Source organism: Eumetopias jubatus, unplaced genomic scaffold, assembly GCF_037043125.1.
Source record: "Eumetopias jubatus isolate StellerSeaLion01/CBP00866 unplaced genomic scaffold, mEumJub1_p1.0 scaffold_13, whole genome shotgun sequence".
Classification (NCBI taxonomy): Eukaryota; Metazoa; Chordata; class Mammalia; order Carnivora; family Otariidae; genus Eumetopias; species Eumetopias jubatus.
This window is the reverse complement of record NW_028274819.1, coordinates 51,141,468-51,159,390: the sequence shown is the minus strand read 5'-3', so window position 1 is coordinate 51,159,390 and position 17,923 is coordinate 51,141,468. Positions and strand designations below refer to the sequence as shown.

The following is a 17,923-nucleotide window of genomic DNA, read 5'->3' as shown; positions in this document are numbered from 1 at the left end:
CTCTGCCACAGAGTAATCTCTAAAATGCAAACCTCAGCATGCCATGCCCATGTCTAAAATCCCTTAGTAGGTCTTCATTGCCCCAAATACAGACAAAATCCATGCTTCTTAGCCTGACATGAGCTGACAAGCCCCTGCCTCCTTCTCCAACCTCATCTCCCACCAGCCCCTCATTCAGCCCTCCTAAGTAACTGTGGTTCCCAATCCTGGCTATTTCATCTACTCTGGCTTTTTATTTTGCTCAGGTCACTTCCTCTGCCTATAATGTTCCTGGCATGGAAGTGCATAGTAGGTAGTGAATATATATTTGCTAAAGGACTTCCATACATTCTACTCATCTTTTAAAATTCAGATTAAGTGTTATGTATGAAGCCTTTCCTAAATCCTCCATCCCAGGTATTGCTGATTCAACTCTCCTTTGTATATAGGCTCTTCCACCTTAATATCTATCTCACTTTATTGCACTTATCTAATGCCTTGTCTGGGGTCCCCTCTTGACTCTAATGTAGAGTTGGAGATTCTTGAGGGCAGGGACTGTGTGATTCATTGAATGACCCACTGTTCAGCACCTAGGAGGTGCTGAGTGGATGAAAGAAGCATGAGTGGGACCTTTTCTGGGAGTTCCTTGGAGACAAGCTAGAGGCTTCCCTGTGACAGAGCAGGTAGGAGAAGAGAAGAAAGAAGAGACTTAAATTTCCTCCTTTGATAGAGAGGAGGAAGCTAACCTTGAGTACCAGAGTTGCTGGATAACTGTTTAGACACCTCTGAGCTCTCTGGCATGATGCAGTGATGGCCCCAGATGTAGAACATTGAATGAATAAGGCCCAGACCTGAGACTCTGGCCTTATCCCCACCTCTCAGATTGAAGGAGGGACACCCAGCCCTATGATAATCATCCAGACTCCATCAGGGATGAAGGGGAAGGCTCAAGATACTTCTTGGGAGTGGACCCCACAGCTCTGGTGCTTCACCCCTAACCTCTGTTCCCAGCCATAGCCAACCTCAAGCCCTGGGTGCATCCTGATCTAAGAAGCCCAGATTAATCTCAGTCCTCCCTCCCAGCCATTGAGGCTGGTGAAGGGACCTTAGGCAGTTCTGGTCCAGTGGGACCTGGTGCCTGTCAGAAAACACTCTATGGCCTGGCCTCCCAGTACAAAGCCCTGTGTGGCAGTTGGAACTTGTCAGTCTACCCTTCTATCCACCAAATTCCCACAAAGCAAGGGGCCACCAGGTCAGGAGGGGTTGGCCTTAAACCAGATGAGGCCATGGTCCAGAGTGTGAGTCTACTTCTGGGAATTTTCCCCTCAGCCCTTCCCTCCCTTGCTTCCCACAGCCTCATTTGAACTTGACAGCCTCCAAAGAGATATTACTAGCTTCTCAATTCAAAGAAAGAAATGAGACTGCTCCACAACCAGGGCCCCACAAGTCCAGCAAAGAAGCACTCTGGCTTTATTGTGAGGAAAACGGAGAAGGAGCTGCGCCAGACTCATCTTAAGAGCCCTCCTCTCAATGATTGCAACCCAGGAGGCTCCCCACTTTCTGGGGCTGGGGAAGGGTCTTGGCTGTGCTCAGTTTCTCCGCATCACTGTAGCAGTACAGATCGGAGCCATGGATGAGGTACAAGCCAGGACCATTGGCAGAACATGAATGTGGGCCGAGGGACTTCTCCATACACAGGGCCCCGTCAACCTTCTCATGGGGCCAAGGAAGCTCCGTCCACGTGGCTTGAGGTCCTAACTTCAGGTCCAGCCACCACAGCTTCCGTCCTGGGAAGAAGGCACCAGACAAAACATAGCTTCCACATCATGGGATCCTCACCTTACCCTTCCCCAAGCCCTGATGGGGATCTATGCCATGGAGAAATAGCAGAACAAGCCACCATTCAGCATCCAGATTCCCCTCACCTGCCATAATGTGGAGCAGAGAAGTCCCAGGACAAGTAAAGGCTGCATCCACAGCCTCAAGGTTGATCCCATGAGGGCTCCCAAATTCCTTCTCCAGCCTCTTTGGATAACCATCTACTAGAGTATAGCCTCCCTTTGTCAGGAAGATATATACCTGAGTGCCCTGGAGGACAAAGGACGTTAATCAGCATAGAGCTGGATACTCTCCCAGTCCCCATTTCAAGCCTCTCTCCCAACACATACCTGGATTAGGTAGACTTTATTGTCCCAGGAAAAGGCAGCATCCACTGTTGAAGGACCCTGGGGCCAATGATGGACAATGGGCCAACTGTGCCACCCATCCTGGCTAGTGTCCAGACGCCAGTAGTGGGACCCTGTGGGGTATCAGAGGTACCTCTAGTGCTGATGGTAAAAGGCCAGGCAGTGAATAGGCAAGTAACAGGTGCAGGGATAGGTCCTGAGAGGGTGGAGAGAATACATCCAGAGGCCAAGAGGGTAGAGGTCAGGTGAGAGGAGATAGAGCAGGACTTGATCAGCAAAGTTGGGCATGGTGACCTGACTGGAGCTGGAGTCACTAGGGCCTGACAGAAGGGCAAGCATGGAGAACAGTGGCTAAGGTGCCAAGTGAGGCCAATGTCATGGGGTTTGGCAGCGGCTCCCTATGTATCTCAGACATCCATGTACAGAGATACTATAGACAATGAGGGACAGTGACCAGAAGTTAAAAGAGAAGCACCACAGCATGCTCCCACCAAGTGTTCTCATTCTGGCTGTGTTCTCTAATCCCTTGAGGTGGCAGGAGAATGAGGGAGTAGCCAGACCAGTGCCCTAATTTTCTTCTCCCCTTCTCATAACAATTTATTAATGGAACTAAGTTCCCATTTACCTTTCCTTCCTTAACCACTTCACTTATACTTGTTTCCCTCCTCCACTGAAACTGTACTCTTCAAGGTCGTCAGTGTCCTCCAACTTGCAAATCTAATCGTCACTTCTCTGTCTCCATCCTGCTCCACCTCTCAGCAGCATTTGACTGCTCACGACTCTCTTCTTGAAATATCTTTTTTTGGATCTTGGCTTCTGTGATACCAGCCTCTTCCAGTGTTCCTCTTATTTTTTTTTTTTTTTTTTACTACCCTTCTCTTTAGCCTGATATGTTATATTGGAATCCTCCAGTTTGGGCCTCTTCACTACCTACACTCACTCTTTTGGTGATTTCACCTAGTCTAGGGCTTAAAATACCATCTATATGCTGATGACTTTGGATCTGTTCTCTTCAGCTTTCATGGACCTCTCCTTTGGGCAGCAGGCTCAAACTTAACTGCCTACCCACTATGTCCATTTGGGGCCATTAGGCACCAAAACCCTACAGTGTCCAAGCTGATGTCTGCTCCCTGCCAAACACACACACACACACACCCCTACCTACTCTTTCCTTAATCTTTCCCAATTTTAGAAAAAGGAACCACCAGTCACCGAGTTGCCTAGTCCCAAAAAGCTAAGTCATTCTTAAGACCTCTCTTTTTCTTTCCCCACTCCAACCAATATTCAATCCATTAGTTAATGCTGTCACCTCGACCTCCAAAATATATCAAGATGACTCCTCACCACCCCTGCTTGCTATAATCCTAGTCCAAGCTGTCATTGCCTCTAATCCAGACCGCTGCAAGAACTACTATACTTGCTGGATCCCCTGCTTACACCATTGTATCTCTTATGACTTGTATGCTCCAGGATGATCTTTAAAAAATAAGTGAGAACATATCACAGCCCTGCTCAAGACCCCCTCCTGGCTTTCTTTCATAGTTGAAAATCCTTACCAGGCATATGTAATCTGGCCCCTGTCTCCCTTTTTCAAGCCACTCACCAGCTCTTTCATTGTTCTCTAGCCACTCTGGCCTTCTTTCCTGATTCCTCAAAGTATTTGCTATCCATCCTCCCTAAAATGCTTTTCCCCTAGCTTTATTTACCTAATGCTTAAAAAAAAAAAAGTTTTTATTTAAATTCAATTTAGTTAATGTACATTGTGTTATTAGTTTCAGGGGTAGAATTTAGTGATTCGTCAGTTGCATACAACACTCAGTGCTCATTTCATCAAGTGCCCTCCTTAATGCCCATCACCCAGTTATTCTATCCCCCTCACCCCCCTCCCCTCCAGCAACTCTCAGTTTGTTTCCTATAGTTAAGAGTCTCTTGGGATACTTGGGTGGCCCAGTCAGTTAAGCATCTGCGTTCGGCTCAGGTCATGATCCCAGGGTCCTGGGATCAAGTCCCACATCGGGCTCCTTGCTCAGCGGGGAACCTGCTTCTCCCTCTTGTGCCTCCCCCTGCTTGTGCTGTCTCTCTCTTGCTCTCTCTCCTCAAAAAAAAAGAGAGAGTCTCTTATGGTTTGCCTCCCTCTCTGATTTCATCTTATTTACCTAATGCCTTTTTATTACTGAAATCTCAGCTCAAAAACATCTCTTCAAAGAAGGGGCCCCTCATTTCCCTCAACTCTACCTCATTATCCTGTCTTAATTTCTTCACAGCTTTTTTTGACACCTAACATTTTTTATTTTATATTTAAAAACATCAACAATTTTTAAATCCATTTATACCAGCTCCAAATGGTATTTGGGGATGAGCAACATCCTGATGTTCCTAGAACACTTCACAACTACCTAAAAGTATCTCTTCTTTCTCTTTCTTTTTTTTTTTGAGAAGTTTCATTTTTTACTCACACATTTAAAAGCAATAAGAAATATTTTAAAATATCTCAGTGCAGATACATTTTTGACTTCAAATCACCTTACTGCGTTCACATCAGCCTCCCAACTCTTCTTTCTCTTTCTTATTGTCCTCTCTCCCTCTAGCAGGCTCCATGAGGGCATGTCTCATCTGCCATGTTGGCTACTGTATCCCCGTGCTTTAGAACTATGTCCAGTGCTTCTCAGGTGCTCAATAAATATTTGTTGCATAAATAGCTGGTCTTCTCACTATAGCCACAAGTTCCCTTTATGGCTGTTTACTGGGCATATCATAGTGACTACATATCCACCTTCAATTCCTCTTGAAACTACCCCTATTTTGAGAATGAGCTGTGGTGCTCTTTGTGCAGAGGAAATAAGTGATGAGCCCCTGATGCATCACCAGGCAAGGCACAGACTGACCAGTAAGCACTTCAGTGTGGTCTAGAATAAAAATATGGGCTGGGTCAGTCAGATTTCCTCTCTGGCAACCCGAGTAGGAAAAAAGAGAGCAACAGAGGCAGTTCTCAGTTGGACCTGAGGCTGAAAGATCATGAATAGGAGAAGGGAGAGGGCATGATGGGCCTTGTGCAAGCCAACATTGTGAAAAAGCAGAAAGAATGGGTAAGAAGCTAGAAGGCAGAGAAAAGAGAAAGATATATCAGAGAGGGGAGAGGACCAGCCCTATGCTGAGTAACTGGGTCACACTAGTGTTGTCACCAAGATGGTGAGTTCTCACCTCAGCTGGGGATTTTTAACGTAACAGTGTTCTCTCATCAGCTAGGAAACATATCTAATACTTTTGATTTAGGAGTTCAGCTGCATTCTATCCATGGCCACATGGCCTGGAGGTTCTGTGATCTCTCCATGGCTGGGTATTCTCTCTACATCTTTATGTGGTCCCTGTGGCCCTGTTTTCTCAGTATCTCTACCTACCTACCTACCTCTATCTCTGTCTCACTTTTTCTGTCTGTCCTCCCAATGGTCCCATGCTCTCACCATAGCTGCATGTTCTGATAATTATGTTCTTACTATGACATATATTCTCAGTATAAGTCTATATTTTCACTGCAGGTGTGTGTTTCATCATGGATGAATGTTCTCATTACAACATGCATTCCTGTTGTGGGGATATACTCTCCTCATGACTGTGTCTTTTTCATTATAGCTTGGTAGTCATATCTGATCAGATTTGTCCAGGGGTTAGGAGCAAAAAGGATTTTCACTATTCTATGTTCTCACCACTATTTTACATTCGTATCTGATCATACATACGTCTTAGGCTGAGTATTGTTTACTCCTTCTCTTGGAGCTATTCTCAAGGGTAGATCAAGACTCATCACTATCTGCCTGACTAACACCAGAACATCCCTAGGTATCATTACATGACTTTCACCAGTTAATGCCACAGGTCTGGAGAGAGGTGTCTCTCTGGTCACTAAGAGTAAAAACCTCCTCAGGCCAGCAAATCTATCTCCTAAAGGTCTAAGGGACCCAAAATTTCTTGTCTGGTTCTCAGCAATAGGAACATCTCATCCCCGGGTAATGCTGTGCCCAGAGGCCTGAGCTAAGAATGAAGAGGCACTTGGAAAAAGATGGAGCTGCTAAGGATATGCTTAAGGGGAGCTAGAGGACCTGGCAAGACATGCAAGAGCAAAGGGAATATGAGGAGTCCTAGGGACATAAAGAGGGCACAGGCCCGAGAGTAGACAGTACTGTAAGGTAAACAGGTAGATGAAGTTAGAGGCCTGGGCAATGAGAGACAAAGTTGAACAATACGCATCAGAGGAGATGAGGGATAAAAAACTGCATGCTGAGGATGCTAAGGATGGGATTCAGGGGACAAAATAAGGCACGCGTGATGAAAATGGAGGCAGTCTATCAGAGATGGGGGACACATGGAAGAGACGGGAGGGATGGAGGGCAGAGGCGGGGGCGTCAGGAGGCATCTCTCACCACTGAAGGCATATGTGGCACCATGGTTGTCAGTCAGCAGTGCAGACAAGACTAGATGTGGGCTACAGCGCATAGCCCCATGGCCACGATGGGTATCGTTCCCATGGCCCGTCCCATTCCTGTGTCCATGGCCTGGGGAGAGAAATAGGTGAGGGGGAACACAGAGGGAGGCCAGAGGTCAGAACGAAGTCCGAGGTGGGAGAGACGGCTAGGGTTAGTGGGGATGTAGACTTCTTCCATAGCAGGACAACTGAGAAGGTCCAGAATGGAGACTGGGCTAGGGCAAGGGCCAAGTGCTATACCACAGAATTAAGGTAGGAGCTAGGGTATATGGGGTCTGCAAACTCAGGGAAGGTAGATGAATTCTAGTAGATTTCAGGGACCGGGGCTTTCTCACCTCTGCCAGGGCAGGGTATGAAGTAGTCTCGAACATCCAGAGGGTACTTGGGAAGCACCTCTCCCGTGATGGGGTGGAAGCGCAGGAACTGGTTACCCCGGAAGCAGTAGTGGCGGCTGAGCCAGTACAGGGCAGAGGAGCATTCCCCAATAGCTGGCCAAGAGCGCTCCTTTTTGGTTCCCGTAGCCAAGTCCCAGAACCACGTTTGGTTACCTTTGTCCAGTCAATCAACAAACATTCAGTGAGGCCAGGCTATGCCCTCCCTTATGCTAGCATTGGGCCCCGTAATGGGCCAGATATGGTCCTGGCCCCATGGAACTCACAGCCCAGCAGGGAAACAGTTGAAGAGAGTGATCATATAATAAAATTCAGCAGCAAAATGCATATGATTGGCTCAGCAAGTGCAGTGAGGAGAGACAGGGAAAGGTTTCCAGAGGTGATAGTTAAACTAATACCCGAAGCAGGAATCACAAGGCAGAGAAGAGCAGGAGATGGAACTCCAGAGAGAGGAAAGTCTGAAGCTTGAAGCAAATGAGGTGTACAGGGAAGAGCATAGAGTCTCTGGAACTTCATACTCAAGGTAAAGGCATGATGAGTGTCAAGGCTGGAGAGTCAGTAGGAACTTGGTCATGGAGAACCTTGTACGTAAGACTAAGGAACATAGATTTATCCTAAGGATCATGGGGAACAGTGAAGAACTTTTAGCAGAATTACACCCAGTTACCTCACCCAGGGTGACTTCCTCTCCTTTCCCTATTTGACCTCTAGACCATAACCAGCTTCTCTATTTCTTCCCTTCCTTGGGAAGCCACATGGTGCTCCAACACCACCACCATCCCTGCCACTACCTCAATCACCACCAACCCACCCATTACTCCAGGCTCTCTTGTTCCAGCCTGCGCTGACCTTTGAAGAAGAGGACACCCTCCTGTTGGCATTCCCCACGGTGACATTCCACAGCTGCATCCACCGGTGATGGGATTCCAGGAAACTCTTCTTGGAGCAACTTCGGATAGCCTTTCTCCTTCTCAGGAGGATACACCCAGACTTTGTCTCCCTACATACAAATCACTCTATTTTTAACTGTGGACCCCACATACTGCCACCTGCATTCACACATAACATCTTTGATCTATTGCATTTATACAGTATCCCCCCCCCCCCGCAGCCCTACACACTTTCAATCCACCTGTGGACGACAATGTGCTGCCCCTTGCACAAATACATACTCTTAGTTTGTGCAAATCCTGCCACTGTTGCTATAGCACATGCACACATCTGACCACTCCCATGACACACTTATCTGTAATACCATTAATCTTGGCAAACATATCCACAGTCATCCTGCGATCATCCATCCATTCATATATTCATTTGTTCATCTATTTATTCATCCATTCACTCGAGTATGCTGAATGACTACTATATGCCAGATATTGTGAAAGGCACTGGAGATAAAGGGATGACAAGACTGTCTCTGCCTTCCAGGAGTTCACTATAGAAAAGCAGAAAGGTTCCTAACAATCCTAGCCATGCAACCACCAAAGTGGAAACATGTGAAGTGCATTGGGAATATAAGGGGAGTGCTTAAGCCTACATAGAGAATTCCTGGAAGGCTTCACAGAGGAGGAAGCATTGGGGCCAAGAGTTGAAAACTTGAGTAGGAATTCAGTGGGACAATTGTGGAAAGGGTGTTACCAGCAGAGGGAGCAGCAGGTACAGAGCATGCTCAGAAAATTACAGGTAGTCTCCTGTAGGTGGCACAAAGTGAATGTGGCGGGGGAGGAGTTAAGCCTGGAAAGTCAACCAAAGGCCAGATCTCAAGACCCACGCGTACCTGCCTTGCAGGAATTAGCACAGGGTGGTGACACTTAATGAAATAGGGGACACAGGGCGCCTGGGTGGCTCAGTTGGTTAAGCGACTGCCTTCGGCTCAGGTCATGATCCTGGAGTCCCGGGATCGAGTCCCACATCGGGCTTCCTGCTCAGCAGGGAGTCTGCTTCTCCCTCTGACCCTCTTCCCTCTCGTGCTTTCTATCTCTCATTCTCTCTCTCTCTCAAATAAATAAGTAAAATCTTTAAAAAAAAGAAAAAGAAAAAAGAAATAGGGGACACAGCAGAAAGGGTGGGTTTGTAAGAAAGGTAGTAAACTCAGTTTGGGGGATACTGAATTTGAGGTACCCACAGAACATCTAAGCCAAAGATATCTGCCAGGAAATTGGAAAGAGATATCTGGAGCTCTGGGAGAGATCCAGATCTGGTGCCCACAGCATAGGAAGTCCTCAGAGCCGCGGTAGTGGTTGAGATCATGCAGGGAGGGTGTTTTGAAGGGCTGGGACAGATCACCAAGGAACATTCAGGGACTGGCTGAGGACAGGAAGCTGGAAAACAGCAGGAAAGAGGCAGGAGGGGACAGAAAGCTGGCAGTGAGGGCTGCCCCAAGCACACAGAGCCTTGTACAAATCAGGAGAAGGCGCGCTTCCTCTACGCAGACACAGCCTGGACCAGGACATGGGACTTGGTGAGCACAGCAGGCTGGACTTCATCTTCTCCTCACCCTTTGGCCAGGTGCCATTGTTATGAGCAGCCTGGTCACCATACGAAGAGTCTGTGAGGCAGAGTGATGGAGACCAAGGGAAAATATTACCAGGAAGGAAAGGATGGCCAGCAGCATGAGGAGTAGCAGAGAGGTCTGGACAAAGATTGGGCCTGAAGGATAGCCTCTGGGTGCTGTGCTTGCCAGGCCCACATGCACATACGTTCCCTCAGCTTGAGCTTTTTCAGGAAAGGAAGGCACAGGGGGAGAAGCCTGGAACCTACTGTAAGGCATCCATGCTAGGGTCACCTGAGGGAGGGTCTCTAGTGTCCATTCCAGCACTTCCCGGCCCTGCCCTGACCTTGGCCCAGCAGTACCTTGATCAGGAAGACGCTGTTGTGACCACGGCGGAAGGCGGCATCCACGGGGCTGGTGAAATTCTTCCACCTCTCTGAGATTAACTCCCGGACCCATTTGTGACTCGTCCACACAAACTCCCCTGAAAAACACACACTCACTGAGGGACCCAGAACAAACTTTTGGCCTACTGAGATAGGTACAGAGAAGCTGTGGGTGATGCCCTCAGATAATTCCTAAGATCTCCCACAGACAGATACAACCTCGGAGAATAGGACCAGGTCTGCCGTCCCAAATGCCCCAACCCCAGCCCCTCCTACCTTTAAAAAACAGCATGGCCCCATGTTCATCCAGGGTGGTAGCATCAAAGCTCCAGCCATCCAAGCAGAGTTCTGGGGTGGGGGTGGGGACATGCAAGTAAAAGACCAGTCAGGTAATATAACGCAGAGACACAGCCAGACAGACAGACTCGGGGAGTCAGGGCCTCACCGGTCACGTCTGGGTTCACTCTGGTCCCACTCCCACCGTTGGTCCTGTTCCCAGGGGTACCGTCCCTAGAGAGAAGACAGATGGTTGCCTGGATCCACTGGGCCCAATCCCTCTTCCTTAGCTCCTGTCTTCAAACTTGCCCCAGCCTCAAAACTGGCCCTATGCCACTCTAGCCCAGTCCCCAGTCCTTCCCCACCTCCAGCTTTACTCACGGAGGAAGAGGGTGGGCAACAGCCAGAGACCACCACAGGCCCAACAACCCCAGTGCAACGGGTATGCCCCATGCCCGAGCCATGCTGAGATGCCACAGGACAGCTCTGGGCACCTGGCTCAGCTCCCTATATAGAGATGGTGGCAGCACCACCCCCACCACGAGCCTGCTGATGGTCCAAGTCCCGTCTCTCAGAACTATGCCAATATTGGATGATTACGTCAGTGCAAATAAGGTCAGGGTCTGGACAGAAATCTGAGTCCAGGACTAACTCTTCCCGGCAAGAGGCCCCATGCCCCTTCAATGACTTTTGAGCAGTAACTAGCCCATGCCACTGAAGCCCAACTGTGACTCTCATCACCTTGATGATGGGTCAAGGAAGGATGTAGATTAACTGAGGATCACCTTTCTGTGGTTGGATTTACCTCTACAATGTGGGAGGAGAGAAGCAGAGGAAACTACCATTTTTGTGTACTAAGTGTCAAGCCATGCTCTAAGACAGCTAAAGACACTGATACTTACATCTATTTAGCAAACACACTTAGAAATACCCAGAGAACAGCTTTTTCCAAGCTTCCTCAGGGGTCTTTCTGGGGCATTCCCAAACCCTTTCAGCTTTGCCCTTGATGGGTCAATTATATTTCACCGTCGCCAAATGTCCAAGTCCCATCCCCGGCCCCACCCCTCCTGGCAAAGTACTTAGAAAGATCACCTGGGAGGGAAGGGCTGAATGGGGCAGAAAGAGGTGTCTCTCTCTTGCATATTGCATTTCTAGTGATTAGTCTTTCTTGGTAATTTCCACCTTAAGGGAAAAGGACTTTATTTACCCATCACAGAATAAACAGAACTGTAACTGGGGTTTCACAATATTTACTGCTGAGTCTTGCCTAAATGCTATCTTCTCAACGAAGCCTTTCTTGACCACCTTATCTAGCCATTTCTGACATTTGCATATTTCCTTCATGTCACTTTTTTATTTTTTTTTATTTTTTTTTTTTTAGATTTTATTTATTTCTTTTGACAGAGAGAGACATAGTGAGAGAGGGAACACAAGCAGGGGGAGTGGGAGAGGGAGAGAGAGAAGCAGGCGTCCTGCAGAGCAGGGAGCCCGACGCGGGGCTCGATCCCAGGACCCCGGGACCATGACCTGAGCTGAAGGCAGACGACTTAACGACTGAGCCACCCAGGCGCCCCTCATGTCACTTTTTTAAAGCGTGAAATTATTTCATCTACTTATTTGTTGTTTTTTTTCTTTGTTTTGCCCATCTTGTTTACCATTACATTCTCTCCACCTAAAATAGTACCTGGTGCATAATAGGTGTTCAGTAACTCTTTGTTGAATGAAAAAAAAAAAAAATGGATTTCACCTACTGACTGGCATTGCTAACGTTGCAGCTGAATTCCTAACAACTTTCTCTCCTTCTGGGGTGAGGGGAATATCGGGAGTTGAGGTGTGTTAATGATGGGAGGCGTATGGTGGCCCAGGGGTCACAGGTCCCCTTGTCACTGCCCTTCATCTGATGGTCTTGTTTCTCTCTCCATTGTCCCATCCCCACATCCCTCTCTTCCTCCAGCCCTGGGATCCCACCTGTTATCTCTAGCATCTGCTATCTTCAGCACTCCTTGGGGCCACTCCCAAAGCCTGCCCCATCTCCATCTGAGACTTGGCTGCTGAATCAAAAGACAAATATGGGCAGTCAGCTATGGGCTAGGCTGAGGTTCTAGGACGCCTGTTCCCTAGTCCAGCCTGAAAGGGCCCTGATCCATCTGAGATGGCTCCATGCCCCTGACATTCCACTATATAACCTTAGCAAAGACCTCAGATTCCTCTTCTACTCTGCAATGTTTCCTCCCAACAGGAAAACAAAGATGTGTGGGGCCTCTGGAACATGTCACTCTGCCATCAGGCCCCGTGTTCTCACTTCACTTATAAACGAAAATGTGCCTTTTAACATCATTCCTCCCCACTAGTTAGTGGGCAAAGCTGGACTCCCCAAGCCTTTGGCAGCATGGGCAAATGCCAGGGCTCCTAGGGCAGATACCTGACACCCACCTTCTCCCTACTGCAGGGCATCCCTGGTTGGACCTGCTCCGCCCCAGTTTCTGGGCACTAGGCACAGGGAGCACCACCCTAACTCACTCTCACCTTTTTTTTTTTTTTTTTTTGCCTCTCAGTCTGTAAAACCTCATATAACCTTCCTGGGGTTCTTCCTACTGAGCATCCAGTGGCCCTTCATCGGCAACCCCCTCAACCACTGTCTCTGGCTCCGGACCTGTGCCTACATGTCCTACAGATTTCACTGAGCCTGCCAGGGAAGAGGGAGGTTTTCACACTGACTGAGTCACAAACACTCCTCCGAAAATCCACGGTGAGGGGGTCTTCAATATATATCATATTCAATACATACCTATATTATCAGGATGCTGCATAGCCCTGCTGGTCCAGGGGAGCAGCTAGCAGCCTCCTTTGGCCTAGCAGGACTCTGAGAACATATACTGGATGGGATTTTTCAGCTTAGCCTCTTTTTTCCCCACACAGCACTGGTTCCCTTCACAGCACCCCGGGTGCTATCCAGAAGAGTGATTTGTGGCACTTTTTCACTACTGTTTCCTAATTCTCTTTTCTACCCTAAGGGGTCTTAGGTAGCATTATAGGAGCCTTCCCCTGCCCTCCCTGCTCCCCAACCTCCCCATCATGCCCTCCCCATGCCCCTGCCCATCTCCCCTGGCCCACCTTCACAGGGACTAGACAAGCAGCGTGTCTGCACAAGCAGGCAGTTCTGTTGAAGTTCAAGTTCTGAGCAGGAGCTAAGAGGTGGAGTTTGGGAACCGAGGCTGTGGCTATGTTGGCCATTCTGGTGTCCGTCACAGGGCACAAGGCAACTCTTCTCAGGGGACCCACACTCAGCCCAGCAAGGCTGGCCTTGCTTCTCTGCTCACTTGAGGCGGCCATTTCTGCTTCTCCAGAGTCCCTCCCAGCTTTCTGGCCTGGGCTGAGAAAGTGCTTGTCCATACTTGGTCCTGAGCGCCCCCTGGAGGCCACAGGGTTCAGTGCACACCCACCCTTCAACCAGAGGCCAGAGGCTCAGAAACTGGCTCTCCATAGCCTTCTTGCCTCACTCCTCTCAGCCTGGCTACGGGGCCTTAGCGGTACCCCTTCCTCTGCAAACCTCTGCTGCCCAGAACAGGTTTGCGGGAACCTCAGTCTCTTGCTTGATTTCCTGGGGAATTCAAACCCAGAAAAAGCCAACCATCCCTTTTCCTTGTGGTCTTCCCAATCCTATCCAGCAACTCCCTGAAGGGAGTCTGAATGTGGGCCTGCAAATGTCTTCATGGGCAGAGCTTCCTCTTGCATTGCACGGGCTACATTTAAACTGGACACTGACCCACTGTCCCTTGGAATGACTGTGTCCAGCCTGCCCCACCCCTGGTCTGAGTTTCTGATCTCAGTCATTTCTCCTGGGGCCCACTGAGGGCTGCATGTGCTGGGCCTGCAGCCTGTGGCTGTATTCTCCCAGGAGCAGAGCCTGGATTCCTTTTCTGTGACTTAGAGGGCTTGGGATAAAGCTCCAGGCACCAAAAAGAGCTAGCTGCTCCCACTGACTCCTCCAACCATGCACGTCTGCTCTTGTTCTGGCTATAATGGGCCTCCCTGCATAGTCCATTCTTGCTTCTCTATGAATAAATATACTCATAATTTGCCTATATTTCTTGGGCACATGTATGTGCCTGGCACTGTGCTTCATATGGATTATTTCATTAAATCATAAATATGAGATATATATATAAAATCTCATATATATATATATGATACTATCTGTCCCATTTTACAAATGAGGGAACTGATATGAGGTATCATAGCCAAATCCCATTGTTAGCAAGTGGTAGAGCTACGTGAAGTTCTGGCTGCCGGACTTCTCAGGCTGTGCTCGTTACTCTATCAAAGGAGGTGCTGATACATGTGTAACAGCCAGCTCTCCAGCAGGGAGAAAGCCCTGATTTGTAGCATGTGCTAATTTCTGTGGGTAAATCTCCTATTATGGCCATCGTCAAGCTACAAATAAGACATTACCAAAGTGGAATTAAGAAGAAGTGCACAGTAATGTACTACTTACTATATGGTGTTTCCACCGGGCAGATAAAATAGGTGTAAATAACCTGGAGAACACAGGTAAGAGTAAAATGCAGTAAAATAATTAGGAAGTGATGAGTTTTGAGTATTATATTGGACTTCAAATTTACATAACTTAATTTTTAATAATGGCTGGGTTTCAACAACCAGCTGTCAAAATTCCTGAAAATTGAACCATGAGTCCTGTGAGCCGGTATGAACCAGCTCCAGCACCCCACTGCCCACCAGACTGCCTTAGTGGACAGGACAAAGATGTCATCTGCTTTATTCGCCACTATTTCTTCAGTTCTTAGAGCAGGGCCTGAAATGCTGTATGTGTTAGTATTGAATTCTATTGTTCCTACTTTCTGGTCAGACCTAAAATTTATCCACTTCTCTCTGCCTCCCTCAAAATGCAAACACCATCATCTCTTGTTTGACCACTGAAATAGCCCCTTCCTCCCTGCTTCTCCTGCCCCTCTAGGGTATATTCTTCATAGCAAGCACAGTCTTCAAAAACATGCCTAAAAACACCTTAATGCTCCTGCTTAAAAGTTTTGTTCTTCCTTGAAGACAAAAATCAACTTTAATTCTACTAATCAGAGAACACCACTATGAACATTTTATCTAGTCTAGCCTTTCTCTATTCTTCCAACATCCCTTCTGAAACAAAGATGTAATTTTATAAAAGCTTTTTCTTCCTTAGTGTACCTCAGACATTGGCATTTTTAAAAGGATGCGTATAATTCCACTATATATTTAAGCAAAACTTTATATAGCTATTCCCAGCTGAGGGACACTTCAGTATTTCTAGGATTATTTTTTTCCTATTATAAGTAAAGCTGTGATAAACATTGGTGCTCACACCTCTTTGTGCCTTTCCCAATTTTTTCTTAGAAAACATCTGCAGAACTGGAAGACTCTAGATGATTGTAAGGTATCTATGGTCTTCAAGGGGAGCAGCTTAGAGAGGTTGAATTTTGTTCTGTTTTTTATTCTCACTTTTCTTTCCACCTCACGGAATCGCTGTCCAGCTACCTGTTCATCCCATAAGGCATCCTCTCATCTCTGGCACTTAAACCTTTCTGTGCTTTACTAGGATACTCCAGATCAAATCCCAACTCTATCTGACTTAAATAATCCAACACAGGCCTGACTCTCCAAACTTGTTCCTTTCCTCTCTTCCTCCACTTCACCCAGGCCTCCTTTCAGGTCCTTCAATACACCGAGATCTTGACCCCTCGGGACATTTGTACCTGCTCTTCCTTTGTCTGGAAATCTCTACCTTCTCTTCTTAACACAGGTGGTTCCTTACCCAACCCCCACCCCAGCCTGCAGGTCACTGCAGGCCTTCCTTGCCCACCCGATTTAGCATCGTATTCTTCTAGGTATTGCATTCTATTCATTTCCATCACAGCTTTAACAGGCTGCCATTACACATTCACACCCTTGTGTTTACTTGTTTGCCTGCCTTCCCCAATTAACTATAAGCTCTGTAAGGGCAAAGAACATTTCTGTCTGTATTCCCAGGGCCCACCATTCTGACCAATAGCAAGTGCACAGAAGTGCTTGTTGAATGAATAAATGAACCCGCTGGCCATATATGGCCAGAGGGCTGTTCTGATGACCTGATTGCCCTATATAAGACAGGTGTGATACCTCGTGGGACCACAAAATAACTTTCTGACCTGGCCCAGCGGGGGCTCTGCTGCAATCCCCAAGTCTGTAAAGATTATTTAAGATTTATGCCAACTAAGTCAAGGCTTTGCCTCTACTGCCAGGCACTACTTCCAGCTACTTCTGGGCCCAAGGCCTAAATTGGGAGGGGGGGGGAATGCCCACTGTGATCAGGTCAAGAGGAAGTGAGTAACCCCACCTTGAGATACTGTCTGCATGACTTAGGCAGACAACCCACATTGGTATCTATGGAAATCAGCCCCAGCAGCCTGTTCTCCGTCTGGTAGGAAAGCCATCTGGGGCTTCCCACCCAAGGAAGTTCATTTTTATTGCCATTTTATCCCCCTGCTTTTAGATGTCAAGAATGTGAGTGTGTGAGAAGTTTGGGAACTTTGAGCTTGCATCCTCAGTGCCACCGTTGGTGCTTTGTCACAAAAGGGGTACATACACCTGAAACTAGTGTAACATTCTGTGTCAGCCATACTTCAGAAGGGAGTGCAGGGGAGGAATAGACTATCCACCTGTGAACTCCCAGGGAAGACCCCACCGGCGCTGAGTGACCTATAATTGAGCACACCCATCACTGCTGGCCAGGGCATGGGTTCAGGCAATCCTACTCATAACTGGAGCCAGAAATGCAGGCCTTATAAGACCACCTGCCCCAGGACTTCAGGGAGTTCACCTGTCCCTATACCTGCCTACCAGGTCCCAACCAGTGGAGACAAAGAGGATCAGGAAGGTGAAGATAACCAGGACTTCCATGTGGTTCACGTGGTGCCCCCTTGATCTTGGCAAAGTCCCCATGGTCTGCCACAGGTCCCTGGACAGGCCCTCCCATCCTAGCTCCAGGAATCAAGCCACAGAAGGACAATGTCTTGAGCTTTCCTAGGACCTCTCATAACTAACCTATCCAGATCCATCATTCCCCAAATCTTGTTGAGTGCCTTCTCTGGCAGTTATCATGCCAGATGCAAGGGGCATAATGAGTAAGGTGCTGCTTTCAGGTTAGGAGTATGACAGCTGTAGATTTAAGTCCAGGCTCTGCTCTTCATCAGTCATATGCCGTACTCCTCTGAGCCTCAGCCTTTTGTAGAGGGAGAAGTCATAGTCCCTCATAGTCCCTGCCTCCCGAATCGTTGAGTGCTGGTTATAATTATCTCTGGAACTGGCAGCCAAACCCTGGCCCACGAGAGCTCAGGATGCTAGGATGCCCACTCCACCGGGGAGAAGGGGCAACAACCATAGGATGGAGAACAAGCAGGACTCCAGGCCTTCAGCACTGAGCTCTAAGATTGGCTCTGGAGTCTCTCACCTGCTGCTTCCACATGGGCTCAGCCCCAAGGTCCAGGTGGGCCCGGGCTTCCAGGATTACTAGCATGGCCTCAAACCCTTCTCCCTGCAGCTGCTGGCTGTATTCTGGTCAAGGGTCATTTTTTCCCAGGCTCCTTCTCAGCTGTAGGGCAGACAGCCAAAGGACTTACTATTTCTGCAGGAGATGCGGGCCTAGGGACAGGGACTTGGCAGGTGGCTAAGAGCCCCACGGGCTCACCCTCTCTTGTGCT

At 48.1% G+C, this 17,923-nt stretch overlaps 1 protein-coding gene across 2 annotated transcripts; it reads right to left on the bottom strand.

Annotated features, from left to right (window-relative positions):
- Nucleotides 1-1,506: 1,506 nt before the first annotated feature.
- Nucleotides 1,507-10,657, bottom strand: HPX (hemopexin). 2 transcript variants are annotated; one of them, XM_028116899.2, is made up of 10 exons: nucleotides 10,575-10,657; nucleotides 10,363-10,427; nucleotides 10,194-10,265; nucleotides 9,894-10,015; nucleotides 7,887-8,037; nucleotides 6,981-7,193; nucleotides 6,584-6,715; nucleotides 2,148-2,278; nucleotides 1,905-2,067; nucleotides 1,507-1,766 (listed from the first exon to the last, which is right to left on the bottom strand). In XM_028116899.2, the coding sequence occupies exons 1-10, from the start codon at nucleotides 10,655-10,657 to the stop codon at nucleotides 1,507-1,509; spliced, it is 1,392 nt and encodes a 463-aa protein (XP_027972700.2). The 2 variants fall into 2 exon arrangements, with proteins under 2 accessions (XP_027972700.2, XP_087873997.1); XM_088017871.1 differs by having other exon boundaries at nucleotides 6,987-7,193.
- Between the last annotated feature and the right edge of the window lie 7,266 nt (nucleotides 10,658-17,923).